We start from the raw sequence: 24,335 nt of genomic DNA, 5'->3' as shown, positions 1-24,335 counted from the left end.
CCGTTAGTCGCCTTTTACGACAAGCATAGTCGCCTTTTACGCCAAGAATGGGTTGCTGAAGACCTATACTAACCCGGAATCTTCACGGGTCACCTGTAATTCGTAATTACGATATGTGTGTTGATGCAAAAGAAAGCAGAACATCATCTTTGACTATGACTGAGTTGTAAACGTCATTACTTTTCCATTTTTTAGCCCGCTCCACCGCTAAACTTGTAAATCACGTCCTTGCATTCCCAGAACTGCATAATCTGGGCAGTCAAAACCAGCAACACGGGTGAAACGTTTGCTCATGGAACAATGACGAATAGTTGGTGACATCCGGCAAATGATTTATTAATATTTACAATAAATTAATGATATCAGTTGTTATTACCACATTAACATTTAATATCGGTAAAGCAATAAGTGATATCATAAAATGGTCACATCTGGAAAGTCATTGCTGATATCGATATCAGTATTTCACTTTGAAATAAATACGGTTCTTTGAAATATATAATAAAATGCACAGGTATGTAAAATTTCTTAAATGTTAAGGTAAACTGATATCAGTATTTTTCGATAAATTGATATTAAAACATGATATAATTAAATGAATGTAAAATGTCAGAGTGACAGGAAATTTGACTTCACTAAACAAAACAAACAATCATTGAGGGTTGTTTTGGAAAGATCATTCCACAGCACAGCTCTTCCTAAGGACATATTTACATGTTCTGATGGGAAAAGAAGAAGGATTGTAGATATATTACTCCTAAATGTTTTTATCATAAAGATGGCCGCCATAACAATGGGGCAATGAATTGAATCCGAGAACTGAATGAGAGCAAAAATACAAACATGAGAATGAATGTCCAGAAGCCTAAACGACATGACATTTCGCCCTTTAGAAAGTCACATGCGAGTGAAGGTAACAGTAATCAACTACGAGATAAGCAAACTGATTAACTGTAGTTTTAACCGCGCTAAATTGAATTTTGAACCGAATGCGCAGCTTGAGGTTTAAGATCTTAAATTTAGCGCGGTTAAATCTACAGGTGACCTGGTTCTACATGTTTATTTCCATTCTGCCATGTCCAAATGAAACGTGAACTCTTTCCTGCTAGCAAATACATTGAGTCAAGAGGCATGGGTTGAGTCCAGTGTTTTGAGTGGGTTGTCAGTCAGAATTTACGGAATCACCGACAACAGCCTTTAAACAAAATATGCAACTCTATATGCTCAAGCAGTAATGTAATGTAATGTAATGTAATGTAATGTAATGTAATGCACCATTCGAACTTATCACAGGCGCTGAACACATGTAGCAGGGCAACTGCGCATGCTGACATGAGGTAGGCACCCAAAAAGAAAACTAAGCAAGCGTTGCAGAAAGTTTAGTTCTACACCGCACACCACTTTTATGGCGTCAGATCGCTCACTTTGTCGCAAAAGATATGACGTCACAGTCGTATATAGAAAAGCGCCAAATAGCAAGCTCTCTGTTGTCCTCAAATTTGAAATTCATTCTCTTTGTTGATTCCTATCTTGTTTTCTGCACCATATGTATAGCCCCACATCTTGAATATTGTAGTAACCTCAACATTGTATTTTGTAGTCTTTAATTGTACATATAATTATTTAAATATGCCTACTGATAATGACTTATAATAAGTACTTTTGTAAAATATATCACCTTCCACAGTGACGCGGCCGTCAAATCGGTTGTTTCAATAAGAGAGGGTTTATTGTGATTTGATACCTCTGACTGACCAATCAAAATCGAGTCTTTTCCAAATGCATGGTAGAATAAAGTATTGTGACAGTATAGTTACAGCTGACGTAGATCAATATTACAATATATTGTGGACTTGTCAGTTGTCATATGTGCTGTTTGAACACGTCAATAAACGGCTCATTTCAGGTTACAGAAAGTATGAAAAAGCAGGGACAAAGTTCCACAAATGAACCAACATAAACATTTCTGTGAATATAAATTCAGATACATAAAGCGGTACAGCTGTTGTTGCTTGAAGTCTTGCTTATCGACCAATTCGTTGTTCTTCTCTTGACCTGAGTCTTCCATCAATATCCTGCCCTCCGTACGGCACAGCTGAATATCAACGACAGACTCATTCCTAAAATCTGCAACATGCAAGATCAGTGATGTCATCGAATTACCAGGAATGTGTTTAGTTGTCTTGTACTGATCAATGCTATTCGTAGTTCTAAAGAACGTCTTAAAAGCTTAAAATATATCAACTTTCATGTTACCACCAGCATTGTCAACCCTAAAAAGTACCACTTTTTCAATTTATATGTGATATGTTTTGGGTAAACAGTGCCAAATACTTCACAGGTGTCTAACAGTTGATTTCTTTAGAATACCAATGAATCCAAAACACAAGTTGTCCACTGTTTTTCAGTATTGTAGAAATACTGAAATGTCACAGGCCTATTGTACCAATCTGGGTGGATAGTAGATGTGCTGTAATAATGTTTTATTGTTTATGGAACATGTCTAATCATTTCTTAACTTCATAACGTGACATGTATAAGATGTTAAGGACATTAATACATTGATATTTACAGGCGACATCAATTAATAAAACTTTAAGAGATCTGAGAATTGGTCCGAGGTAGGTATGCACAACGAAGACTTTGAAACGATGGTACTCGTCGTCTATACCCTGAATTACACACTTTACACACTCTATATTCCCTCGGGATTTTGATACATAATAGCTTCCTGTTTCAACATCCGATACAGTTTACATGCTCAGTTTACAACTGCATTTGATATATGTACCTTAAAGGTTGGTTGTTTAACACCGCACTCAGCAATATTCCAGCTATATGACGGCGGTCTGTAAATAATCGTACTTTGATGACTGATTATTTTCCGTATGAGAAGTATTGATATGGCTAAAGAAATGGAAAACCACGATATTTTTATTAATTATTTTCTAAATGAAAGTCTTCAATCGCTTTAATATCTCCTGTTACCATCAATATTTGATAGTGATTCATTTACACAGGCTCATGATAAACAATGGACTGTGATTCAGGAAAAGGGTTTGAATTTGTTCAATTTTATTTGAATGGTTGGTTGGTTGGTTGTTTTACGCCGCACTCAGCAATATTCCAGCTTTATAACGGCGGTCTGTAAATAATCGAGTCTGGACCAGACAATCAAGTGATTTATATCATGAGCATCGATCCTCGCAATTGGGATCGATGACATGCATCAACCAAGTCAGCGAGCCTGACCACCCGATCCCGATAGTCGCCTTTTACGACAAGCATAGTCGCCTTTTACGGCACGCATGGGTTGCTGAAGACCTATTCTACCCCGGATCTTCACGGGTCTAATCTTTTATGAGCATACGACTTTACTCTGTCGATGAAATTTACTGATGTTAACCCCATACCTCAGCTCCATATGAAAGAATTGGAACTGCTTTTAGGTTGAAGATTTGGAAGAACACCTTCAAATTTACATTGTCGATAAATCCGAGGTTGTTTAGTATCCCCAAAAGTTCCAGCTTGTATTGAATGAAAAGGACAGGATAATTTAATAGATAAATACACTCACAAATATGCATAGTTTCTTAGTACATCCGATGCCCTGTCTATCTAACGATATCTCTCAAATTGTGCTCTGTACAACTACTTTAGTCTTTTCTGGGTTACCATTTTAACAGGATCTTGCACAAAATTGTTCCAACACATTTAACTGACTTTGTAATCTAGGTATAGTTCTCAGCATCCTTACAGCATCATCAGCAAAATACTTCAGCAATACCTGGGTGTAATATTCTGTATCTGGTTCGTTAATAAAGAAAATAGACAAGAAAGGACTTACTATACAGCCTTGCCTAACACCTAACTTGTATGCAAAAACTCCGGTATACATAAATCATTACTTGCTTAACGTTATCAGTAAGTTTTCTACGAAGATGCCATCATAATGAGGTTGAATTAAAAACGATATGAAAAATGAAATCATTATGAATGCATTTTATTATTGCATTTTCACTCTTGCTGATGAAGTTTATATTTGAATTAATATGATTGTACATGTGATTGCGAAAACAACTTTCAGGAGCATTTTTTATCAGACTACACTCACCATGACAGCAGCAGTGCCGAAGGCGACTCCGATCGTCACGACGATGTTGGGTGTCAGTTGTTTTAAATACTCGTCGGCACAAGGCTATGGACAGAAGCAAAAGTTATCATCAACCATAACGATATGTGTCGATGTATGCACTTGGGCATTTTGGTCTTAAATAATATCCCTATTATAACAAAGAAAACGTTTACTTTCATCCAATTCAGTTTCAACTCAGCTGTCAATACGTTTAAGGAAGTTATTGTTGAATGAAATTACTTGTATGTACGGATATTGCTATTTGTTTATATTCCTTTGGTCAAATAGATGTATAAATAAACAAAAAATGCATTTCTCTGCTAAAATCAGAGTTCAATGTACTATTTTGACCATATCATAAGCATGTGTTTATGAATCACAACAGTGATGATAGCATATGTTATTGAAAAGGTGAACGTATACTGTCCCACAGGTGGCACCCGTCACAAACACAAAAGCACAAAACAAACAAAAACTTCCAAAGGCAAGTCAATTACTTACCCTGTAGTGGTTCTGTTGTGTACAGTCGTCTGTGTATATGTTCACGGTGCGATAATCGAAAACGCCTCTTTCTGCTCCACAGCAATTAAACTGCAAGACAGGTTTATCAAAGTTCACAAATGCCAATCCTAAAAAACACGTATTTATCTCTGATTTATCCATCAGTGAGAAACAATGGATACTTCTATACTAAATTACTAATGTTACATAAGTCTACGGGGTGAACTGGATTTTACAGATCCTGACAGTGTGTAGTAGACCAGGCGGTTAAGATTTACTCTAACTTAAATCTTAAATGGACAATTGATATTCTGTTTTTTGATGAAAGGTATGTTCTGTTCCATTGTTCCATAATGTTAGGATTTTCATTATGTATCTCAAATGAAAGAACTGTTTATTTTTCAAAATGCTTATAAAGGTTTAAATGATCTTACTGTATACTGAAAATTGGCCATGTACGTTTTGGCATCTGAATTTGTAAAAGCGTTGACTTTGCTCTGCAGGTGATTCCGGAAGGCATCCTTCAACTAAAGAAGAACAAATAATAATAATTGAATTGATGAATACAAAATTCTTTGGAATAGGACCATTTTCAGCCTCAGACATATCCAGTCTAACACACCTATTTTGTTCTCTTTGATAAATCCAATGAAATCATTTATATCCTTGAACTTTCTGTCCCTTTTGACACTAATGTGATTGACAAGATTCAGGAAAAACATGGCAACTATTCGGACCTCGCTTTCGAAATGTCACGCCTGCATCCCAAATACCAAGTTGTCCGACTCCCCATTGTTCTCTGTGCCTTAGATTTGGTACCACCCGATCTGTTGACTGACATTGGGAGAGTACCAGGGTTTGCTGCCAGGAATACAACCCTTCTGACAATCTGGGTAACTCAGAAGGCTGCAGTGTTTGGGAAAGATTGTTTTGCAAAGTCAAAAAAGGAATTGACAATGGTAAAAGATAGGGGAAAAACATTTTGCTGATCTGATGTTTACTTACAGGTTTCCTTTGAGTCAAGACGATAATTCCAGTCACAAGAAGAATGGCGAAGAAGATGAACAAACTTATGAAGTACTGAAATGATAAACAGATAGCATTACAAAGAGTTGACATTCAGTCCCCGGCAACCAATGCTTGTGGTAAATGAACGGGCGACCTTATTGATCGGATGTGAGAGTCGGTGTTTTGGGTCATCGCTTGTTATCCTACTCCGGCCATAAAGGAAGTTGTTCAGAACATCAATCAAAGGTGTATGTGGCCGAGGCACGATAGTATAGACATCGCTGTGATATGGTATTATCTCGTGGCCTCCAGGTAGTACCCCGTAGCCAATAGGTATTAGACCCAGGCCTCCATCTACGTATACCATCTCGTGGTTCTTGGGTTTGGGTTTGATTTGGTTTGTTGTTTAACGCCGCACTCAGCAATATTCCAACTATATGACAGCGGTCTGTAAAATAATCGAGTCTGGACCAGACAATCCAGTGATTGACATCATGAGCATCGATCCACGCCATTGGGATCGATGCCATGTATCAACCAAGTCAGCGAGCCTGACCACCCGATCCCGTTAGTCGCCTTTCACGGCATGCATGGCTTGCTGAAGACCTATTCTAACACGGAATCTTCACGGGTAACCCCATTTTAGGTCATATTATGGGACAGCATGTTGACAAGCGAAGTGTCATACATTGGACATAATAAAAAAAATAAATTAAAAACAAAATAACGGTTGTACAATTATCGTTGAATTGTTAACGTTAACGTTAGTCATATAGCAACAGGTATGTTCTATATATAGTATATGGCCCGTGAAGATCCGGGGTAGAATAGGTCTTCTTACGACAAGCATAGTCGCCTTTCACGGCATATTATGGGACAGCATGTTGACACGCGAAGTGTCATACATTGGACATAATAAAAAAATGAATTAAAATCAAAATTACGGTTGTACAATTATCGCAGTGAATCGTTAACGTTAACGTTAGTTATATAGCAACAGGTATGTTCTATATAGTATATGAATGGTCATTTCTTATTTTAAATGTTCTCAAAAATCTTAAAATCGAAACTGTGATAATCTAGTTATTGTTCTGTACATCGATGACAGGTCTTATTCAATCTAAATATATGCCTTATCAATGTATAATTGTGTCTCGTCACGATATGACTGAAATATTGCCGATGTGACCTTAAAGTTTAACTCACTCACTATATGGAAACATGTACCCTGTACGTGGAAGCAAGGACGCACTCACCACCATAAGAAGTTGCTGCTTCTTCCTGATTGCTCCACAGATCCCGACATTTCCAATCACGAAGATAACAGCGCCGATACAAATGAAGATATAAGCTGATATATACAATGGGTTGAAATTGTACGCTTCATCTATGTATTTGCCTGTTTGTGGACCAATGCGGAGCCAAATCCCAAACCCTGTCATACCGAGACCAAGAACCTGAAAGGGAAACAGTGAACAAGAGTGAGTGAGTGAGTTGGGTTTAACGCCGCTTTACAGTATTCCAGTTATATCACGGCGTGTCAGCTTAATGTGGGAGGAGAGCCCGAAGTGATGCAGGTCTCAGACGTTTACCACTTCGGTGAAACCCGCGAGCAAACCTGACATACCAAGAAACAAAATCGTGGCGAACCGGGATTCGAACCAACAATGACAGGTTTCTGGCGTGCCCAAGGGACACAACTCTGCACAGCGAATCGCGGCGCCTTAGATGACTAGGCCATCCGTGACCCCGTGAATACAAGACAAGCAGAGAGTTATGGAAATCTACCTAAATTAATTGAATATGAACAATGAACAAATGGAGGAGTTTATTATCAGCATGCATAAGCAATATGCATACGTTATATTCCTAACACCATTATATGAAACTCACGATACGGAAAGACGCTAGGAGAAAACTCCGTCATCGTGTCGTGTCAACTTAAAATGATGACGTTAAAACTGATACAGCGTTAGAATTCCCCCAGTAATAGATTGGTTAAGTGGACCGACCCATATATTCAGTATTTTGCGATAATTTACAGGGTTACTTTGATTCAAGAAAGCTGGAATGCATGTATAAAAGAATGGAAGGAAGGACACCATACCTAGTTGTTTTCTTTCACTCACGTCGGGATTAGTTACCGTGAATTTGAAGACATTGTCAGTGTAAACTCCATGCTAGCAATTGCAAGTATGTGACTTTAGTTTCCATAAATAACCAACATTCATTCACACATGATCAAAGGACATGCATCCAGTTGGTTTTGTTTGTTTATTTGTTTGTTATTTATTTGCTTTTTTCAAATCATTATGTTCCGGCACTATTTCAGTTACTAGTACAACTGAATCTAGACACCGGGTATTGGTATTCTGGAGCATCGTCCCCAGCTGTTGGGTTAGAACGACATGCAATCCACCAAGTCACGGACCATTGCCGCCCAAACCATGAGTCGCCTCTTACGACAGGAGTAAGTCGCTGCGGACATATTCTAAACCGGAATATCCACCTAGTACATGTATTCAGAGCGTTAATGTATCAAACGACACAAAGAATGAGTGGTTGAATATATCTGAACTCCAGTCGACAATGGCGGTAGCAAGTTACTTGCGGCAAGAAATATTCACAGCTTTGATAGCACGCAAAATACGCCTTTTCAAATGGTGTTTATGGTACGACTTTACGCGTATTGAAATTCAATAGGACTGTACAAATGCTTTGTAAATGAGAAGAAATTATCTTTAGATACCATTCGTATTGATTTCAATAGTAACATTTATTGACAACCAACCTATTTGAAAAGAACAGACACGTCCACACCTAACGAATGCATGTTTAACGTATGACCATTCGCATAAAATCGCGCACGGCTGATATTGAGATAACAAACACATGTATGATCTGACACATGAAACAGAGGTTTGGGTAACCAGCCATCATGAGCCATGTTCACGTAATGAAGAAGTTATCCCTTGTTTATTTGACGTTAAGTTGATCTACTCTGAACTGTTATTGTGTATGATTATTTGTTTGTAAGGTTGAGAAGAATTGGTCACGTAATACCTCCAGAAATATCTTTACGTGATTAACTCTACTGATACTTCAAGTGAACGATGTTAATGTGCATAAGTGTCTCCTCTGTCCTTTCGGTCATTAAATGTATTAATTGTAAATAGGCATACATGTAATTCTATTGGAGAGGGCGTTCTAAGATGTTGTAACGTGTTCCCAATCCTTTTCATGAGACTAAAACTTAAACTGAAAAAATATTTTAAAACTCAACCACGCACACTCTGATTCATCACCTAATGTTGTCACTCCTTGCATCTGCAAAACATGAACTGAATGCGTCCAATGGATACTTTTGTTATTATTCACCCTTGTGTTCATGTCAGACACATACCAGTCGACAGGCACTAGACTAAACACATCACGACAATGATCACATCAAGCCTTCCACACACCAACTTGCTTGTCATTTTTAATGAACATATTTGTTGGACATGCATCAGGCCCACGAGTATTGTAATGTTCAGAACATGGGCGTGTAGCTAGATATTCCCATACGCATTATGGTGTGGGCGGGACATAGGCGTTCAAGAACAATACTCCACTTACCATGAACACAATGTTGAATGCATACATCAAATATTTGATGTTGTCAATCTTTCCTCCTAGACACATGGTTCCTTGCTTTGTAATCCAACCATAAACAAGGTAATCCGGTCACCCTCGGAAATCCAGGTGTGTCACATTCCCGCTGGTGTTCCTCCTGACAGACCAACAAGGACTGAATGGGTAAGGATATGACGTCTCATTCGCGTTGGTTTCTATGCATCACCGAGTTAGAGCAATATCGAAAAAATAAATATCACCTTGAGCATGCTGTCGCTTATATGTATACTGTGTATAATGTATATGAAGTGATGACACTATTCTTTTTAAATTAGGGACTAGGTCAATTCGGAATACTAACATAGTAGATTCGGGTTTTACAGAGTGTTTGTCTGTCACATTATTTGTCTGTCTCATTATTTTTTATTTACACATTTATGATGTTAATCTAGCAGTTAACGACCACGTTAATTACACGGAGACAATATTCACACAGAGCGATATTTACTACATCTAGACCAGGATTTGAAATGGTTCCATACTGTTCAGCTATGTCACCTTTTGAAAAGCTGTCGTCATGCTTCGCTTAGTATATATAATACATCCAACTCACCGTATATACGCTTTCAATATAACCGTAGGGGGGAGGCAGAATACCCTTATATTTGGTGGGGTATATATATATATAGCATTACCTTACTACGCAAGGACGGAAAATAGCTAAATATACAATTATGAACGTGACTCATCATGAGAGTGATTATGGTTTTTCTCCGTTTTCAGAATTCTTTAGCAATATTAGGGCGGGGACATAGTTTTGTTTATTGATGTTGTTTATTATTATCATTTTGCATTTATTTTGTTGTTTAGTTGTTTGTTTGGTGCTAACGCCTCACTAAGCAATATTCCAGCTATATGACGGCGGTCTGTAAATAATCGAGTCTAGACTAGATAATCCAGTGATTGACAGGATGATCATCGATCCACGCAATTGGGATCGATGACATGCATCAACCAAGTCAGCGGGCCAGACCACCCGATCCCGTTAGTCGCCTCTTACGATATACCTGAAGCTTAACTTAAGTTTCTTGGACAGATTCCCCTGTTTTGACTTTGCCAATCCGAACAGAAATTCCGATTCATATGCACAAGGACACAGGACAGCAAGAAGATGTGTAAACACTTTTAAGCACCAAATGCATCTTTTTGTCCGTCTCTGTTCATGAGGACAAAAACATGTATACTGCACAAAAGAAGTTTAAGAACACATGACATGACAGATCAACTACAGCAATATGAAAGAATCGGGTGTTCTTTAACTTCTGTTTAGTAGTATATTATATCAATCACAAGTGACTAAAGGTATTGCTCATTCTAAGTGTTTGTCAGTTGGTGACACCAGCTGATGTTCGTAACATACATTTAACTATGTGAATGCATCTGATACCATTCGAAACGAAACTGATCGGGTGAATATCTAGCCCAAACAAACACCAGTACAATTTATACCGTCAAAGTAAAAAAATGAGTGAGTGGAGTGGGTTCGAAACGAGGTTCACACCAACAATCACAGATTTCTGGCACATTTCTGGAAGCAACCCTGCACAGCCAATTGCGGCGCCTTAGTCAACCCAGGTATTATCAGTTATTTGCTTCTGTGAAATCAATGAGAAAATCAAACTCAGTATATTAAATAAATAAGACTTCTATGTTATACATTTGAAATAATAAACCGGACATAACATCCCTATGTCAATGAATGCATTTTTGTGAATTCATATTACTGAACCTAACTGATAAAACCTTGATCGTGATTTGTTTTATTACGATTTTATTCTATTATTCTATTTTGTATTTATATCTATAGGAGCACGTATGTTTTATGTATATCTTGGACAGCCTGTAATTGTTTTCAGGGTAACATTATGAAACCACAGGTAAGATCGTATTGAAATGGACAACCATGCAATGGAAGGTCCTTTGATCAGGTGTTTTGCTCCACCAATGAATGGTCAGATCTATTTACCTGCCTTTGTCCAGCTCAGCTCACACTTATGTCAGTTATCCATTTGGGGAAATACATCAGGGAAATGAATAATATTGTGTACTCACTGTAGTAGTATACCCGTGAAGATTCCGGGGTAGAATAGGTCTTCAGCAACCCATGCTTGCCGTAAAAGGTGACTATGCTTGTCGTAAAAGGCGACTAACGGGATCGGGTGGTCAGGCTCGCTGACTTGGTTGATGCATGTCATCGATCCCAATTGCGTGGATCGATGCTCATGATATCAATCAATGGATTGTCTGGTCCAGACTCGATTATGTACAGACCGCCGTCATATAGTTTGAATATTGCTGAGTGCGGCGTTAAACAACAAACCAACCGACAAACTCACTGTAGTGACGCAATCCGTAAGTGTACGCCCCCTTTGGCAATATTGCAGCAATATGACGACGGGGGACATCACGAATGTGTTTCCCATTGTACCCATGTAAGGAATCGACCCTGGACCTTTGGACGACTGCTGTTACCACTAGGCTACCCCTACGCCCCCAGTGACCCGTTTCACAAAGAGATCTTTACTTTGTGCGTTCTTAACGCTTATGGGGGGCACGGGTGGCCCAGTCGTCTAAGGCGCCGCGATTCGCTGTGCAGAGTTGCGTCCCTTGGGCACGCCAGAAACCTATGATTGTGGGTTCGAATCCCGGCTCGCCCCGATTATGTTTCTAGGTTTGTCAGCACCATACCCGTGCTCGTGGGTTTCACCGAAGTGTTAAACGTCTGGGACCTGCATCACTTCGGGCTTTCCTCCCACATTAAGCTGACTAGCCGTGATATAACTGGAATAATGTTAAAAGCGGCCAACTCACTCACTCACTCACTTAACGCTTTATGGAACGGGGTGGTTATCTCGAACGACGTATTAAGCTCATGAATATATAAATATATGTGTTTGATATTTCATACAGGTTGATATTTTACATGATATATACAAGTAGTGGCGGTTCATAGTACAACTGCTTGGATGAGCAGCTGAACTCAGTACCCATAGAAAAAAATGTTACTTATGATATTCAAAGGTTTTTGGGCCGACCTCCTGGTCTTCAGGGGTACTCACTTGCCAGAACAAACATCTCCATATGCATCGAAACACCCAAACAACAGCAAACCCACACATGCACACACCGACCCGTGAAGATCCGGGGTAGAATAGGTCTTCAGCAACCCATGCTTGCCGTAATAGGGTGACTATGCTTGTCGTAATAGGCGACTAACGGGATCGGGTGGTCAGGCTCGCTGACTTGGTTGATACATGATCCCAATTGCGTGGATCGATGCTCGTGATATCAATCACTGGATTGTCTGGTCCAGACTCGATTATTTACAGACCGCCGTCATATAGCTGGAATATTGCTGAGTGTGGCGTTAAACAACAAACCAACCAACCAACAACATGCACACACCGATACCCATGAATACACATACACACAGACTGTTTGCAAAACATTTATTTGACCTTTGAAACAATATATATTTGACTGCCATACAAAATACATTGTTGCAAGGTGGGTTTTTAAAAAAATATTTAGGCTCATAGTTTTAAAAATTAAAAGAGTATCTGTTTTTGCAGCTGCAACTGAGAAAAATATAGAATCCACACAAAATCAATTGAAAAAAGTTTTAAGTTTATTGGATATCATTTCCCATAAATTAACTGTACTGGTGCTTAGTCATCACTCAAAGAATTAGAAAGAATACTTCTATTTGATTCTAGCTTTTACAATATAATTTGATTTAAAACTTTAAAAAATAAAACGCAAAAAATCGCATAATACACATCTGCGGTCTGTGTCCTAGATATCGTATGTTTGAACATAAATAATAAACAAATTCGGCACAAATTTACATTTAAAACATGGTATGGAGCATATGATTCGAATTCATTTCGTACCCCAGTCTTCGTTCAACCAATTTATGTCTACACAAAATGATTCAGCCACAGATTACCTTTTACAGTGTTGCAGGAATGAGTGGTGTTTAGATAGACATTATCAAATTTAACAACAGCTCTTTCGGCCATGGGGGCCGTGAACTAGACTACAAGTTGTCGGACTTTCATTTTTGTTAAAGCCTCGGTGGCTGAGCGGATTAGATCGCTGACTTTGTGTGCTGGCAATTAGGTGCCTCACTCTGGCAAGTGTGGGCTCAAATCCCGGACGGGACTCAACCCAAAAAAGTACGAGAATTTGTACTTTACTAAGAAAGTGTTATACCAAATATAACATTTGTTATACATAAACTCGGTATACTTTCTTTTACTCCTCAGTTTATAACCTAATTGTGCAGACGAAGAAGCTATTGGAGCGTGGCGTAAACAATTAAGTATACACTTCTCGCTATTGTTCTTAAATGAAAGACAATATAGCAAACGTTTTAATAAATAGGTTTTATTTTACGAAGGCACTTACAAGAAGTAACGATTATGTATGCATGGCATAGATATGAAAGCATGAAAGTAGTAGCGGGCTGCAAGAAGTATAGTTTCTTTTTCCTGAAGTGTTATAGTGTGATGAAGATGTGTTATTTCAGGCACATATACATACATACATGACTTACATATCTTCTGTATTGAATGTCTTTTACAATTGTTTGAAGTAGCTACTACGGAAATGAAAATACTACCTTACAATTGTTTGAAAAGTATTGATATACCTGCTTTATTAAGGGCATATGCTTTAGTTTCAATTTCGTACATGAAACAAACAATATAATGTATGGTAAGTATACATGTACTGTAGATTCAATAGCATCCATAACTAAGATACAATGGCATGCATGCAATATCTACCGTAGAGTCAATAGCATCCATAACTAAGAAATGATGAATGTATGCAATATCTACTGTAGTGTCAATAACATCCATAACTAAGAAATGATGAATGCATGCAATATCTACCGTAGAGTCAATAGCATCCATAACTAAGAAATGATGAATGTATGCAATATCTACTGAAATGATGAATGTATGCAATATCTACTGTAGAGTCAATAGCATCCACAACTAAGAAATGATGAATGTATGCAATATCTACTGTAGAGTCAATAGCATCCATAACTAAGAAATGATGAATGTATGCAATATCTACTGTAGAGTCAATAGTTTACATAACTAACAAACATGTAATGTAAATTTATTACAAAACCAATAACTACTATTATCTACAAGCGATCAATCAGTTTCTATTTTTTTAAAGAAAATTTTGTACATTTTCTTATCCAAATGCTATATACTTTACAAAAAGATCAAATACAGTCTACAGCAATTTGCGCGTCTACGCCGCGCATCACTATGACCTCATTTTGTAAGTTATTATTGTACAAATAATTATGTTAAAATGTCTACCGACAATGACTCAGAAAGAAGTGCATTTCTATAAATATTAGCAACCGCGGTGATGCGGCCATCATATCGGCTGTTTCAGTCAGAGGTGATTATTGAGTCTGATACCTCAGATTGACCGAGTAATTGCCACATCATGGTTGATGTCTTGATGAAGAAGGTGCATGCACAAACAATCATCACAACCCCTTCCATGGATCATAACCCTGTCGACGACACTGAACTTTACAGTTATTGGTTTTCAAAGCATTGGTAAATAAGTCAAAACTTTATGTGTACCTAGACACATAGTAAAACAGTTATAAAAATTCGTATCTGAAATACATTGTTTACAGCATTGTCATTTTTTATGGATGGCTTAAAAACTATTGTAAACATAATGTTTCGACAAAATACAAATATAGTTCCTCGATCACTGGGACAAATACTGCCAAGAACCTGATTTCTTGTTCTTCTTCCAAAAGAAGGTAAAACTATTCCAAGTCTCGATCCCTGGATTCTCAACGTTGCTGCCTTTTGCCCTCTTGTGCTTTGTGTCCCTCTTCAAAATCATTCCTTCCTTATGGCACAGCACAAACACATTGACAAAACCATTCCTAAGATCTGTGAATGAATGAAAATAGTCATGGACCTACTGGAACATGTGCAAGCAGTATCACATACACATATGAATACATTGGCATTATCAATGTTCATTGGTTGATGTAATTACCAGAAGCGCAACGTTAACCTCATAATGTACAAAGATCCACGAAGATCCGGGGTAGAACAGCAACCTATGCTTGCCGCAAGAGGCGACTATGCTTGTCGTAAAAGCCGACTAACGGGATCGGGTGGTCAGGCTCGCTGACTTGGTTGATGCATGTCATTGATCCCAATTGCGTGGATCGATGCTCATGATATCAACCACTGGACTGTCTGATCCAGACCCGATTATTTACAGACCGCCATCATATAGCTGGAATATTGCTGAGTGCGGCTTTAAACAACAAACAAACAAACAAAGTTTCCTTTTAGGAAACCATCAAGCGCTCATTCCAAGCGCTGTTTCTCTGTGTACGCTTAAGTCCTAAAAGGGAGCTATAACGCTGGTTGTGTGTGCAGAAATGAAATTCCAATCTGACGTATTTAGGTCACGTGTTAGTTTAGATCTTCCAACCCTTTTAGTATCGCTTGATGGCTTCCTTTACGAATAATTTATAACTTAATAAACGGGAAACATACGGGAGATTGGCGTTTACAACAAATGACTAAATGTGAAACAAATTATGTGTTGGCGAAATGAACCCACCAACCCCCACTTACCATAATAAAAGCAGCACCAAAGGCGACTCCAGCCGTTACCATGAGGTTAGGTGACAATGTTTCAAAAAACGCGTCCGCACAAGGCTGTAAATCAGAGATGTAAGTTTCAGGAAGATTTTCAGCGTTGTATGAAGAGGCAAACAAGTTTTTAATTTATAAAATGTATAATGTTTTCAATCAAATCTGAAGCAAAATAATCATTATATATGTTTATAATTGGACCCGTGAAGATCCGGGGTAGAATAGGTCCTCAGCAACCCATGCTTGCCGTAAAAGGCGACTATGCTTGTCGTACAAGGTCAGGCTCGCTGACTTGGTTGATGCATGTCATCGATCCCAATTGCGTGGATCGATGCTCATGATCTCAATCACTGGATTGTCTGGTCCAGACTCGATTGTTTACAGACCGCCGTTCTTTAGCTGGAATATTGCCGAGGGCGGCGTAAAACAACCAACCATTCAAGTATAATTGAACAAATGCAAACCCCTTTCCATAATCAGAGTCCACTTTTTATCATGAGCATGTGTTAATGAATCTCTATCAAATAATGATGGTACCAGGAGACATTAAAGCCATTGAAGACTTTCATTCAGAAAATAATTAATAAGATCATTTAATATCTGTAAAAACAGTAAAAGATATATGGTTTTCCTTTTCTTTGGTCATATAAATACTTCTCATACGGAAAATAATCAGTCATCAAACTACTAACCGTCATGATATTCTCTGCTTTGCAACCAGTGTTTAGAGTCACGATAGCGATTCCATAGTCAGAAGCACCATGTTTGGCTCCACAGCAGTCAAACTGAAATATGAAGCGTTCAAGTAAAAAATGTCATCACTCTCTTGTTAAGGGAGCTGAGAATAAACAATTCGAGCGCACGCAAATCCAAGGGGGTAAAATGTAGCGTTCACTTGGGGAATGAAATCTGCCGCAATATCCATAGAATTGTTATTATGTTTGCTTGGTCAAAATATACGCCATTAAACACATATAGAAATCGTATGGTCCTTATTTCAATCGTTAGCTCATTCATCTGAATTGTATTTCCCCACAATGTTTCTCATAAGTTTTGAACAAAAGGAAAATGCCATACTGTATTCTGGAAATTGTTCATATAGGTCTTCGAATCATCGTTGTTATAATCCTTCACTTTGGTCATTAGGTGATCCCCAAACGACTCTTTCACCTGAAAACAATAGTAAGTACATTAAATTAGATACATATAATTAGATATGGTGTGTGTGTGTGTGTGTGTGTGTGTGTGTGTGTGTGTGTGTGTGTGTGTGTGTGTATGTGTGTGTGTGTGTGTGTGTGTGTGCCAGTGTGTGTGTGAGAGAGGGAGATGAAATGGGGTATAACGTCGCGTCCAAAGTTATTGCACTTTTATAGCAACGTGCATGCACGTGTGTGTGTGGCTGCTTGAACCTGTTCGGACTGATGCCGATTTATAGCCCACTGACATACCATGGTGCAGTTTAACATGAATAACACAGTATACTGACTCTGAGCCGAAAGTTCTTGTTTCTGACCCTTAATGTCGAGCGCCAGACAGGGTAACAATAAGTACCATCCCTTAACGTCTTTTGGTATGTCGCGGCCCTGGATCGAACCCCGGACCTTCCGCTCTCCGGGCGGACACTAGACCACGGAGGCGGTCGTGTGTGTGTGTGTGTGTGTGTGTGTGTGTGTGTGTGAATCACTGGATTCAATTTTCTGTAGACTGAGGATTTGCTTCATGCGCTGGTGAAATTCTCTCAATGATACTCACAACATCCATTTGCGTCAAAACGACCACTCCAATCGCAAGCAGAATGGCGGAGATGATGAACAAACCTATGAAGAACTGAAATGATAAAAATGCTATCATCACTATCACTATAATTATCATTAGATGTATCAGTATCATATGGTATCCTAATTAACACAATAAGTCTCCAAGAATCCTAATAGTTAGAAAGACATCATAGTTTGTTCACGACTCATTTCATTTCTTGTTGGAACTCACGCGAAATAAAAACATATATCAACGTCATACAAATTGCACTAATGTTCAAACATATTACAATATAGCAGATTAAACTATTTATATAACGACTTCGGATGGTTTGTTGTTTAACGCCGCACTCAACAATATTCCAGCTATATGACGGCGGTCAGACAATCCAGTGATTAATTTCATGAGAATTGATCCACGCAATTGGGATTGATGACATGCATCAAACAAGTCGGATCAGAAGGTCCGTGGTTTGAATCCCATCACGGGACTTGGCAATTTTAAGGCCGCTACATTAGCGCCCAACGTGGGGCTGATCACGTCCATATTAAATTTGAGCAAAATAAGCCTCAGTACCCTACTATGCGGCTCGGGACTTGCCTTCTGTTGACGGGGGAGTATGGAGTGAATGTGAGTGTTCATCTCATAGCATGATGGTTCTTAAATAGTGATAAGATGCATTTTGATAAGTACAGTAGAATATGAATTATAACGAAATACAAGGGACCTGAGTGAAATCAGTTTGTTACATACGTTGTTGGTTCTATACGTTTTCGCTTAGATAATACAAGACACAATATTCGTAAATGCAGCATTGACTTGTAATAGCTTTGATCACTTCATAGCATTCAATTAATAACTATAACAGTATTTCAATAAATCGTAACATTGTTTTGCAACCAGATAACTATTATGCGTTTGTTTTGTTTTTAAACCTCCAAAGCTTAAATAACAGGAGTGACATGTATATGTAGATCAGGTGTTTGTTTGTTGTTTAAGGCCACATTTAATATTCCAGCCTTTGGATCACGACCTGTAAATAATCGAGTCTGGACCGGACACTCCAGTGATTGATAGTGTCAGCCGTCGGTTGGTTGGTTGGTTTGTTGTTTAACGCCGCACTCAGCAATATTCCAGCTATATAACGGCGGTCTGTAAATAATCGAGTCTGGACCAGACAATCCAGTGATTGATATCATGACATCGATCAACGCAATTGGGTGACATGCATCAACCAGGTCAGCGAGCCTGACCACCCGATCCCGTTAGTCGCCTTTTACGACAAGCATAGTCGCCTTTTACGGCAAGCATGGGTTGCTGAAGACCTATTCTACCCCGGATCTTCACGGGTATGCAAGGTGTGATTCACCTACATGTTACTGACAACTTACCACGACTAGTAGACACTGGCTCATTCGCACTGTTCCACAGATTCCAATAATTGCTAAGAGGATGATGACAGCTCCAACGCCGATGAAGACGTAAGACCCTGCATACAACGCATTGAAGCTGTCGGAGTCATCTATGTATTTGCCTGCGTCCGCATCAACGCGTAACCATATGCCCAGACCTGTGACTCCCAAGCCAATCAGCTGCAACAATATACATTTAACTCATTAAACATTTAACTCATTAAACATTTAACTCATTAAACAGAGACACGAACAAGAAGATTCGTTTTTGTTTTGTATGTGCGTTTATAAACTCCGCAGACAGCATCATAACAGTTATAAGACAGCGGTCTGTAAATAATCTGGCGTGAATCAGATAATCCAGTGACTGTTATTATGAACAATGTTTCACGTCGACGGGGCACAAAGACATGCAGTCAACCAGGCGATCCATATAGTCGCCTCTTAGCATGGGTTGTTGATCAAGACCAACTCTAACCCGGAATCACTAAGGAGGACTTATACCGTATTCGACGTAATAAGCGCCCCGCTCTTATAAGCGCCCACGGCAATATTTGCTAATATATTTGCTAGTGAACAATCCGAATTATCACCTCTTCCGATTGATCAATGGTACACAAGATTGATTTATTCGTGTATAATACGTGTGTTATATGCATCCTTGATTATGGGAAATTAAATTCTGAAAAAATATATCTGTTGTATATAAACATTTCAGGCTGTCAGCATTAACCACGAAATTAACGATCTTTCAACTCTGTTGTTTTTCACCAAAATTATATAGTTCTAATAAGAGCCCCCTACTTCTATTGTTGAGAGCGCCCTGGTAGCTTGTCATGTCGAATACGGTAAGTCTTTATAGGAAAACGTGGCAAAGATTTACAAAAACAGTGACAAAATCCTATCTATAAGCTTAAGACATTTCTGTTGAAAGCAAAACCCAGTGTACGAGTCTGAGATGACGTAATCATGTATTTATGTATCACTATCAGGTGTTCGTGAAAAGATGAGGGTATCCTGCCCTACCGGGGTCACCCGTCACAAACACATGCAAATGCACGTAAAAAGTTCACCTGAAAAAACCCATAAGAACATGTGGTACAAGTCAATATTGGGAATTGAATCACACAACATTTTGTTCAATTTGGTCTTGTCCTCCACATGTCTACCGTCCCACTACTTGACAGCTTCACTAAGTCTTCGAATGTCGTTGCCCTGATCAAACAACTTTTGAGCAAGAGTTTATGATGCCCTTGGAATATTTGTTGACAGAGGAATATTCAAGTGTATCTAAAAAGTTGTGACATGTAGACCTTCAGTTTCGTTTGTTTGTTGTTTAACGCCTCACTCAGCAATATTCCAGCTATATGATGGCGGTCTGTAAATAATCGAGTCTGGACCAGACAATCCAGTGATTGATATCATGAGCATCGATCCACGCAATTGGGATCGATGACATGCATCAACCAAGTCAGCGAGTCTGACCACCTGACCCCCTACGTCGCCTCTTACGACAAGCATTTTCGCCTTTCACGTCAAGTTTGGGTTCCTGAAGACCTATTCTACCCCGGATCCTCAAGGGTCTAGACCTCAAAGATTGGAGTTGCGGTAATATAACTCGACATAAAGCAAGTCTGTTATATGATGATTATTGAAAGTGTTTTCGTGCTTGTATTTGAAATGTGTTATCACGTATATATAAGTCAACCAGAATGCTTACATGGTTGCATGTGTCTGCATAAAGTAGTCGATGCTTCTTTAATTTCTAAGGAAAAAGCTATGATCATTTCTATTATTATTATTTATTTATTTATATTTTTTTTAATTTATTTATTTTATTATCATTTTTTTATTTATTTATTTTTTTATTTTTTTTTGCCAAACTCACTTTTAAACTAGCTCTGTAACAGATAGTCCATCAAAAAATTGTTCGTCCAATTTTATTCGTAGATGGGAATGTCCGAGTAACGCTCCATTCCTTAAAAATGATGGAGCATAGGCCCCGCAGGAAAGAATGAGAGTTACGAGGAGATTCCCCTACTTAAAACCCATCCCCACTTTTACATTTTGACAAACTATTCTGTTGTGGAACATATTTGAAAAATAAACCAGAAATCATTGTTGTCTGTATTTATACTGCGTGAGCCGCCCTTGCGTAATGCACGAGGAATACGTTCGCTGCCGCTGTTGCAAGAGTGCTGAGCTCGGTCACGAGCTGACATTTACAATGCATGGTTCACGGCTATTCATAATTTCGTTGGGTCCTAAACTAATATCTATCAATCGCTTTCACATTGTCAATACATGCAGATGGGAATAATAGGAAAGGAACAACGATATATATTTCCTGATTTGCAATAAATATGAACATTGTTGTAGGTAACCAGCTCTAACACAAAATATATACATATTATTTTGAGCTTTTAAGCATGATGAAAAATTATGAAAATATTTAATAGTTAATACCTTCACGTGATCCCGTAGCTGAGTTTGACAATTACACGTTCTCAATTCAAACAATACAGATTCGAACCCCGTTGGCGACACATGTTTTCGAAAAAAAAATGAAATTATTCACTTGTCAATAGATGTAAAACATAGTTCTGTCTATTCCAAGTAGAAATATATTCAAATGGTTTTTTCAAGATAATGTATAGTGTCAAGATAATGTCTCCATTCCTGAAAAATAGGATGACGTCACAGATGTGTTTTAAGAGTTGTTACAATTACTAATGACATGTTATCGTCATGGAAAGTTCATTAAGATTGAAGACGCTCTGTAATCGAGAGGAAATGTCCTTTTGAAACACTGGACATTTATGGAAGAGGATTGTTGACAGCAACATCGCAGGGACACAACGCCCACCTGTTAACAAGAGGGAGTGCTATGTCAAATACAATCAGTTATGGGCTTTATCCCGCGCGTTCGGCGGTAGGAAAGTCGCTCTGCACTATTACTGGACACGACCAGGGCCGGTGAGTGACATTACCTTGGGTCGCGGTACATGTCGCAGGTCATACTAGTAGAACATGACACGCTCACCTGTTTCGGGAACATGCATGTACAATGAGCTTAATGGGTTACACCCTTGTCGCTAATTGTTTAGGGGATACTCATTATGGTTTTTTACCGGCGTTTTACTTCACAACGACCTTGATGTGCATCGTAGTCCGGATCTGTGATCCCAAAAGAAAATGCGTATGTGCATGTACATTTTCAAATCTCATCTCAAAACGCATCTTTTGTCACTACTTCCTTAAAGGCACTTTGTATTGAACAACTGTTAACATGCTATTATTATTATTATTATTATTATTATTATAGAAGTAGTAGTAGTTGTAGCTGTAGTAGTAGTAGTAGTAGTAAGTAGTAGTAGTGGTAGCAGTCGTAGTAGTAGTAGTAGTAGTAGCAGTAGTAGCAGCAGCAGTAGCAGTAGTAAGTAGTAGTTTTGTTTGTTTGCTTGTTTGTTGTTTTACGCCGCACTCAGCAATATTCCAGCTACATGACGGCGGTCTGTAAATAATGGGAGTCTGGACCAGACAATCCAGTGAATAATATCATGAGCATCGATCCACGCAATTGGGATCAGTGACATGCATCAACCAAGGCTAGTAGTAGTAGTAGTAGTAGTAGTAGTAGTAGTAGTAGCAGTGATATAAACAGAGTGGATGGTCACATTATACTCTAAAAGGAGACTGCGCAACGTGTCAATTTGCAGTCCTAGCAAGTTTGAATAAAGTCATCAAAACCAACATTTTTGTCTCCATATCAAGTTAACCGTTGTCCCATATTTATCCAATTTATTAGATAATGTCTCAGAGGTACGGTTGGCTGGCCTAGCTGTTTACGCGTTCACCCGACATGCACTCACTCATCCACCCACCCACCCACTCATCCACCCACCCACTCATCCACCCATCCACTCATCCGACCACCCACTCATCCACCCGCCCACCCACTTTATGCAATGACGTCTGATTTGAAATGAACCCCAGGTCGTGAGACTCACAACTCCACACCTAACTAGATTACTGAGCTCGTGGTATTCGCTCTCCACATGACTCCCCGGTGTACAACGTGTGATCTTGCTGGAATATTGTTTATAGCGACGTAAACCGACCCTCACTCAGTCGTAAACACGCTTCATTTCGGTGGGGCAGGAAACGCTCGTCTGTCAGTGAACACCTTGTATAATCTGAATGTGATTGTGATGCGTTAACACATGCTTAGATAGTTAGAGTCACACAATAGCCTCTGCTTTCAGTGGATATTCTTTCTGATCATAAAATGTTTTGTCGCTAATATTCTATTTGTAACGTCAAACGACACGTGCTTACCCCAAATTTCATCAAACATTCAAGTAATGAGCCATTCACAAGCCAAAATGAAAACTATGTGTACTTGTTAATACTAAGAGGATCTTTTGGTTCACCAGTGCTCATCATATGTTCATAGTCAGGGAAAGATGTAATGAGCCATTCACAAGCTAAAATGAAAACTATGTGTACTTGTACATACTAAGATGATTTTGTCGCCCATCAGAAAGACAATATCATACAAGAACAACGCAGTACTCACCAAGAACAATGCGTTGAACGCGTTCATCAAACACTTGAGTGAACACATGATTACTTGAGTGTACGTCCACACAGAAACAATGACATCAACAGCTACGCTCGCACAGTATATCCTTCACGACGCTATCCCTCTGACACACTTCCAACACTGGCTTAATTGTATCCGTACAGCGCTTGTACCGGGGACAGGTCACTGCGGTGGCCCACCTGAAACACGCTGCGCAGGATCGGTATTTACACGACCCAACACACCCGCCAAGTTTTCAATTCACCAGTCATCGTTACCTGGTCCCATATGATAATGCAGCGACAGTTACAGTAGTGGTTTCCATTGCTCTAATGCGCCCTTTGACTATTCAAAACCGGTTTTGACGCTTAACGGGGTAGTCGATATTTCTACACCACCAATTAGGCTTAAGTTACTTCTCATGTTAATAATGTGATTCACACTATCAAATCGGATTTTCTTTTACGTAATCTTGAAACCAGTTTTGTGTTGTTTAGTTTTTGTTTGTTTTTTAATTAGTAGTGACGATTATCATCACAACAAATACTAATGTATTGTTTGCTTAGGCTATATATAATATACCATATTTAAAC

The 24,335-nt window shown here is 38.8% G+C and overlaps 2 protein-coding genes across 2 annotated transcripts; both read right to left on the bottom strand.

The window, feature by feature from the left end:
* Positions 1–459: 459 nt before the first annotated feature.
* LOC139461774 (CD9 antigen-like) lies at positions 460–9,454 on the bottom strand. The gene is made up of 7 exons (XM_071243234.1): positions 9,263–9,454; positions 6,901–7,101; positions 5,642–5,716; positions 5,071–5,163; positions 4,637–4,726; positions 4,115–4,198; positions 460–2,127 (listed from the first exon to the last, which is right to left on the bottom strand). The coding sequence occupies exons 1-7, from the start codon at positions 9,326–9,328 to the stop codon at positions 2,068–2,070; spliced, it is 669 nt and encodes a 222-aa protein (XP_071099335.1). The 5' UTR covers positions 9,329–9,454; the 3' UTR covers positions 460–2,067.
* Positions 9,455–14,783: 5,329 nt separating this feature from the next.
* Positions 14,784–23,950, bottom strand: LOC139462234 (tetraspanin-8-like). Its single transcript, XM_071243830.1, has 7 exons — positions 23,737–23,950; positions 19,137–19,337; positions 17,740–17,814; positions 17,065–17,157; positions 16,680–16,772; positions 15,967–16,050; positions 14,784–15,264 (listed from the first exon to the last, which is right to left on the bottom strand). Exons 1-7 carry the CDS (start codon positions 23,782–23,784, stop codon positions 15,211–15,213), a joined length of 648 nt encoding a protein of 215 aa, XP_071099931.1. The 5' UTR covers positions 23,785–23,950; the 3' UTR covers positions 14,784–15,210.
* Positions 23,951–24,335: the final 385 nt, after the last annotated feature.

Source organism: Haliotis cracherodii, unplaced genomic scaffold, assembly GCF_022045235.1.
Source record: "Haliotis cracherodii isolate W230 unplaced genomic scaffold, xgHalCrac1.p SCAF_15, whole genome shotgun sequence".
NCBI classification, from domain to species: domain Eukaryota; kingdom Metazoa; phylum Mollusca; class Gastropoda; order Lepetellida; family Haliotidae; genus Haliotis; species Haliotis cracherodii.
This window is presented reverse-complemented; position numbering and strand designations above follow the sequence as displayed.

Coding starts and splice junctions, on each gene's coding strand:
- LOC139461774 (XM_071243234.1), bottom strand. CDS start 9,328: ATGTGTCTAGGAGGAAAGATTGACAACATCAAATATTTGATGTATGCA. Junction 4,727..5,070: donor TGGCCAATTTTCAGTATACA/GTAAGATCATTT, acceptor CCTGTCTTGCAG/TTTAATTGCTGTGGAGCAGA. Junction 4,199..4,636: donor CACAACAGAACCACTACAGG/GTAAGTAATTGA, acceptor TTCTGTCCATAG/CCTTGTGCCGACGAGTATTT.
- LOC139462234 (XM_071243830.1), bottom strand. CDS start 23,784: ATGTGTTCACTCAAGTGTTTGATGAACGCGTTCAACGCATTGTTCTTG. Junction 16,773..17,064: donor TGAACAATTTCCAGAATACA/GTATGGCATTTT, acceptor TTCATATTTCAG/TTTGACTGCTGTGGAGCCAA. Junction 16,051..16,679: donor AAGCAGAGAATATCATGACG/GTTAGTAGTTTG, acceptor TCTGATTTACAG/CCTTGTGCGGACGCGTTTTT.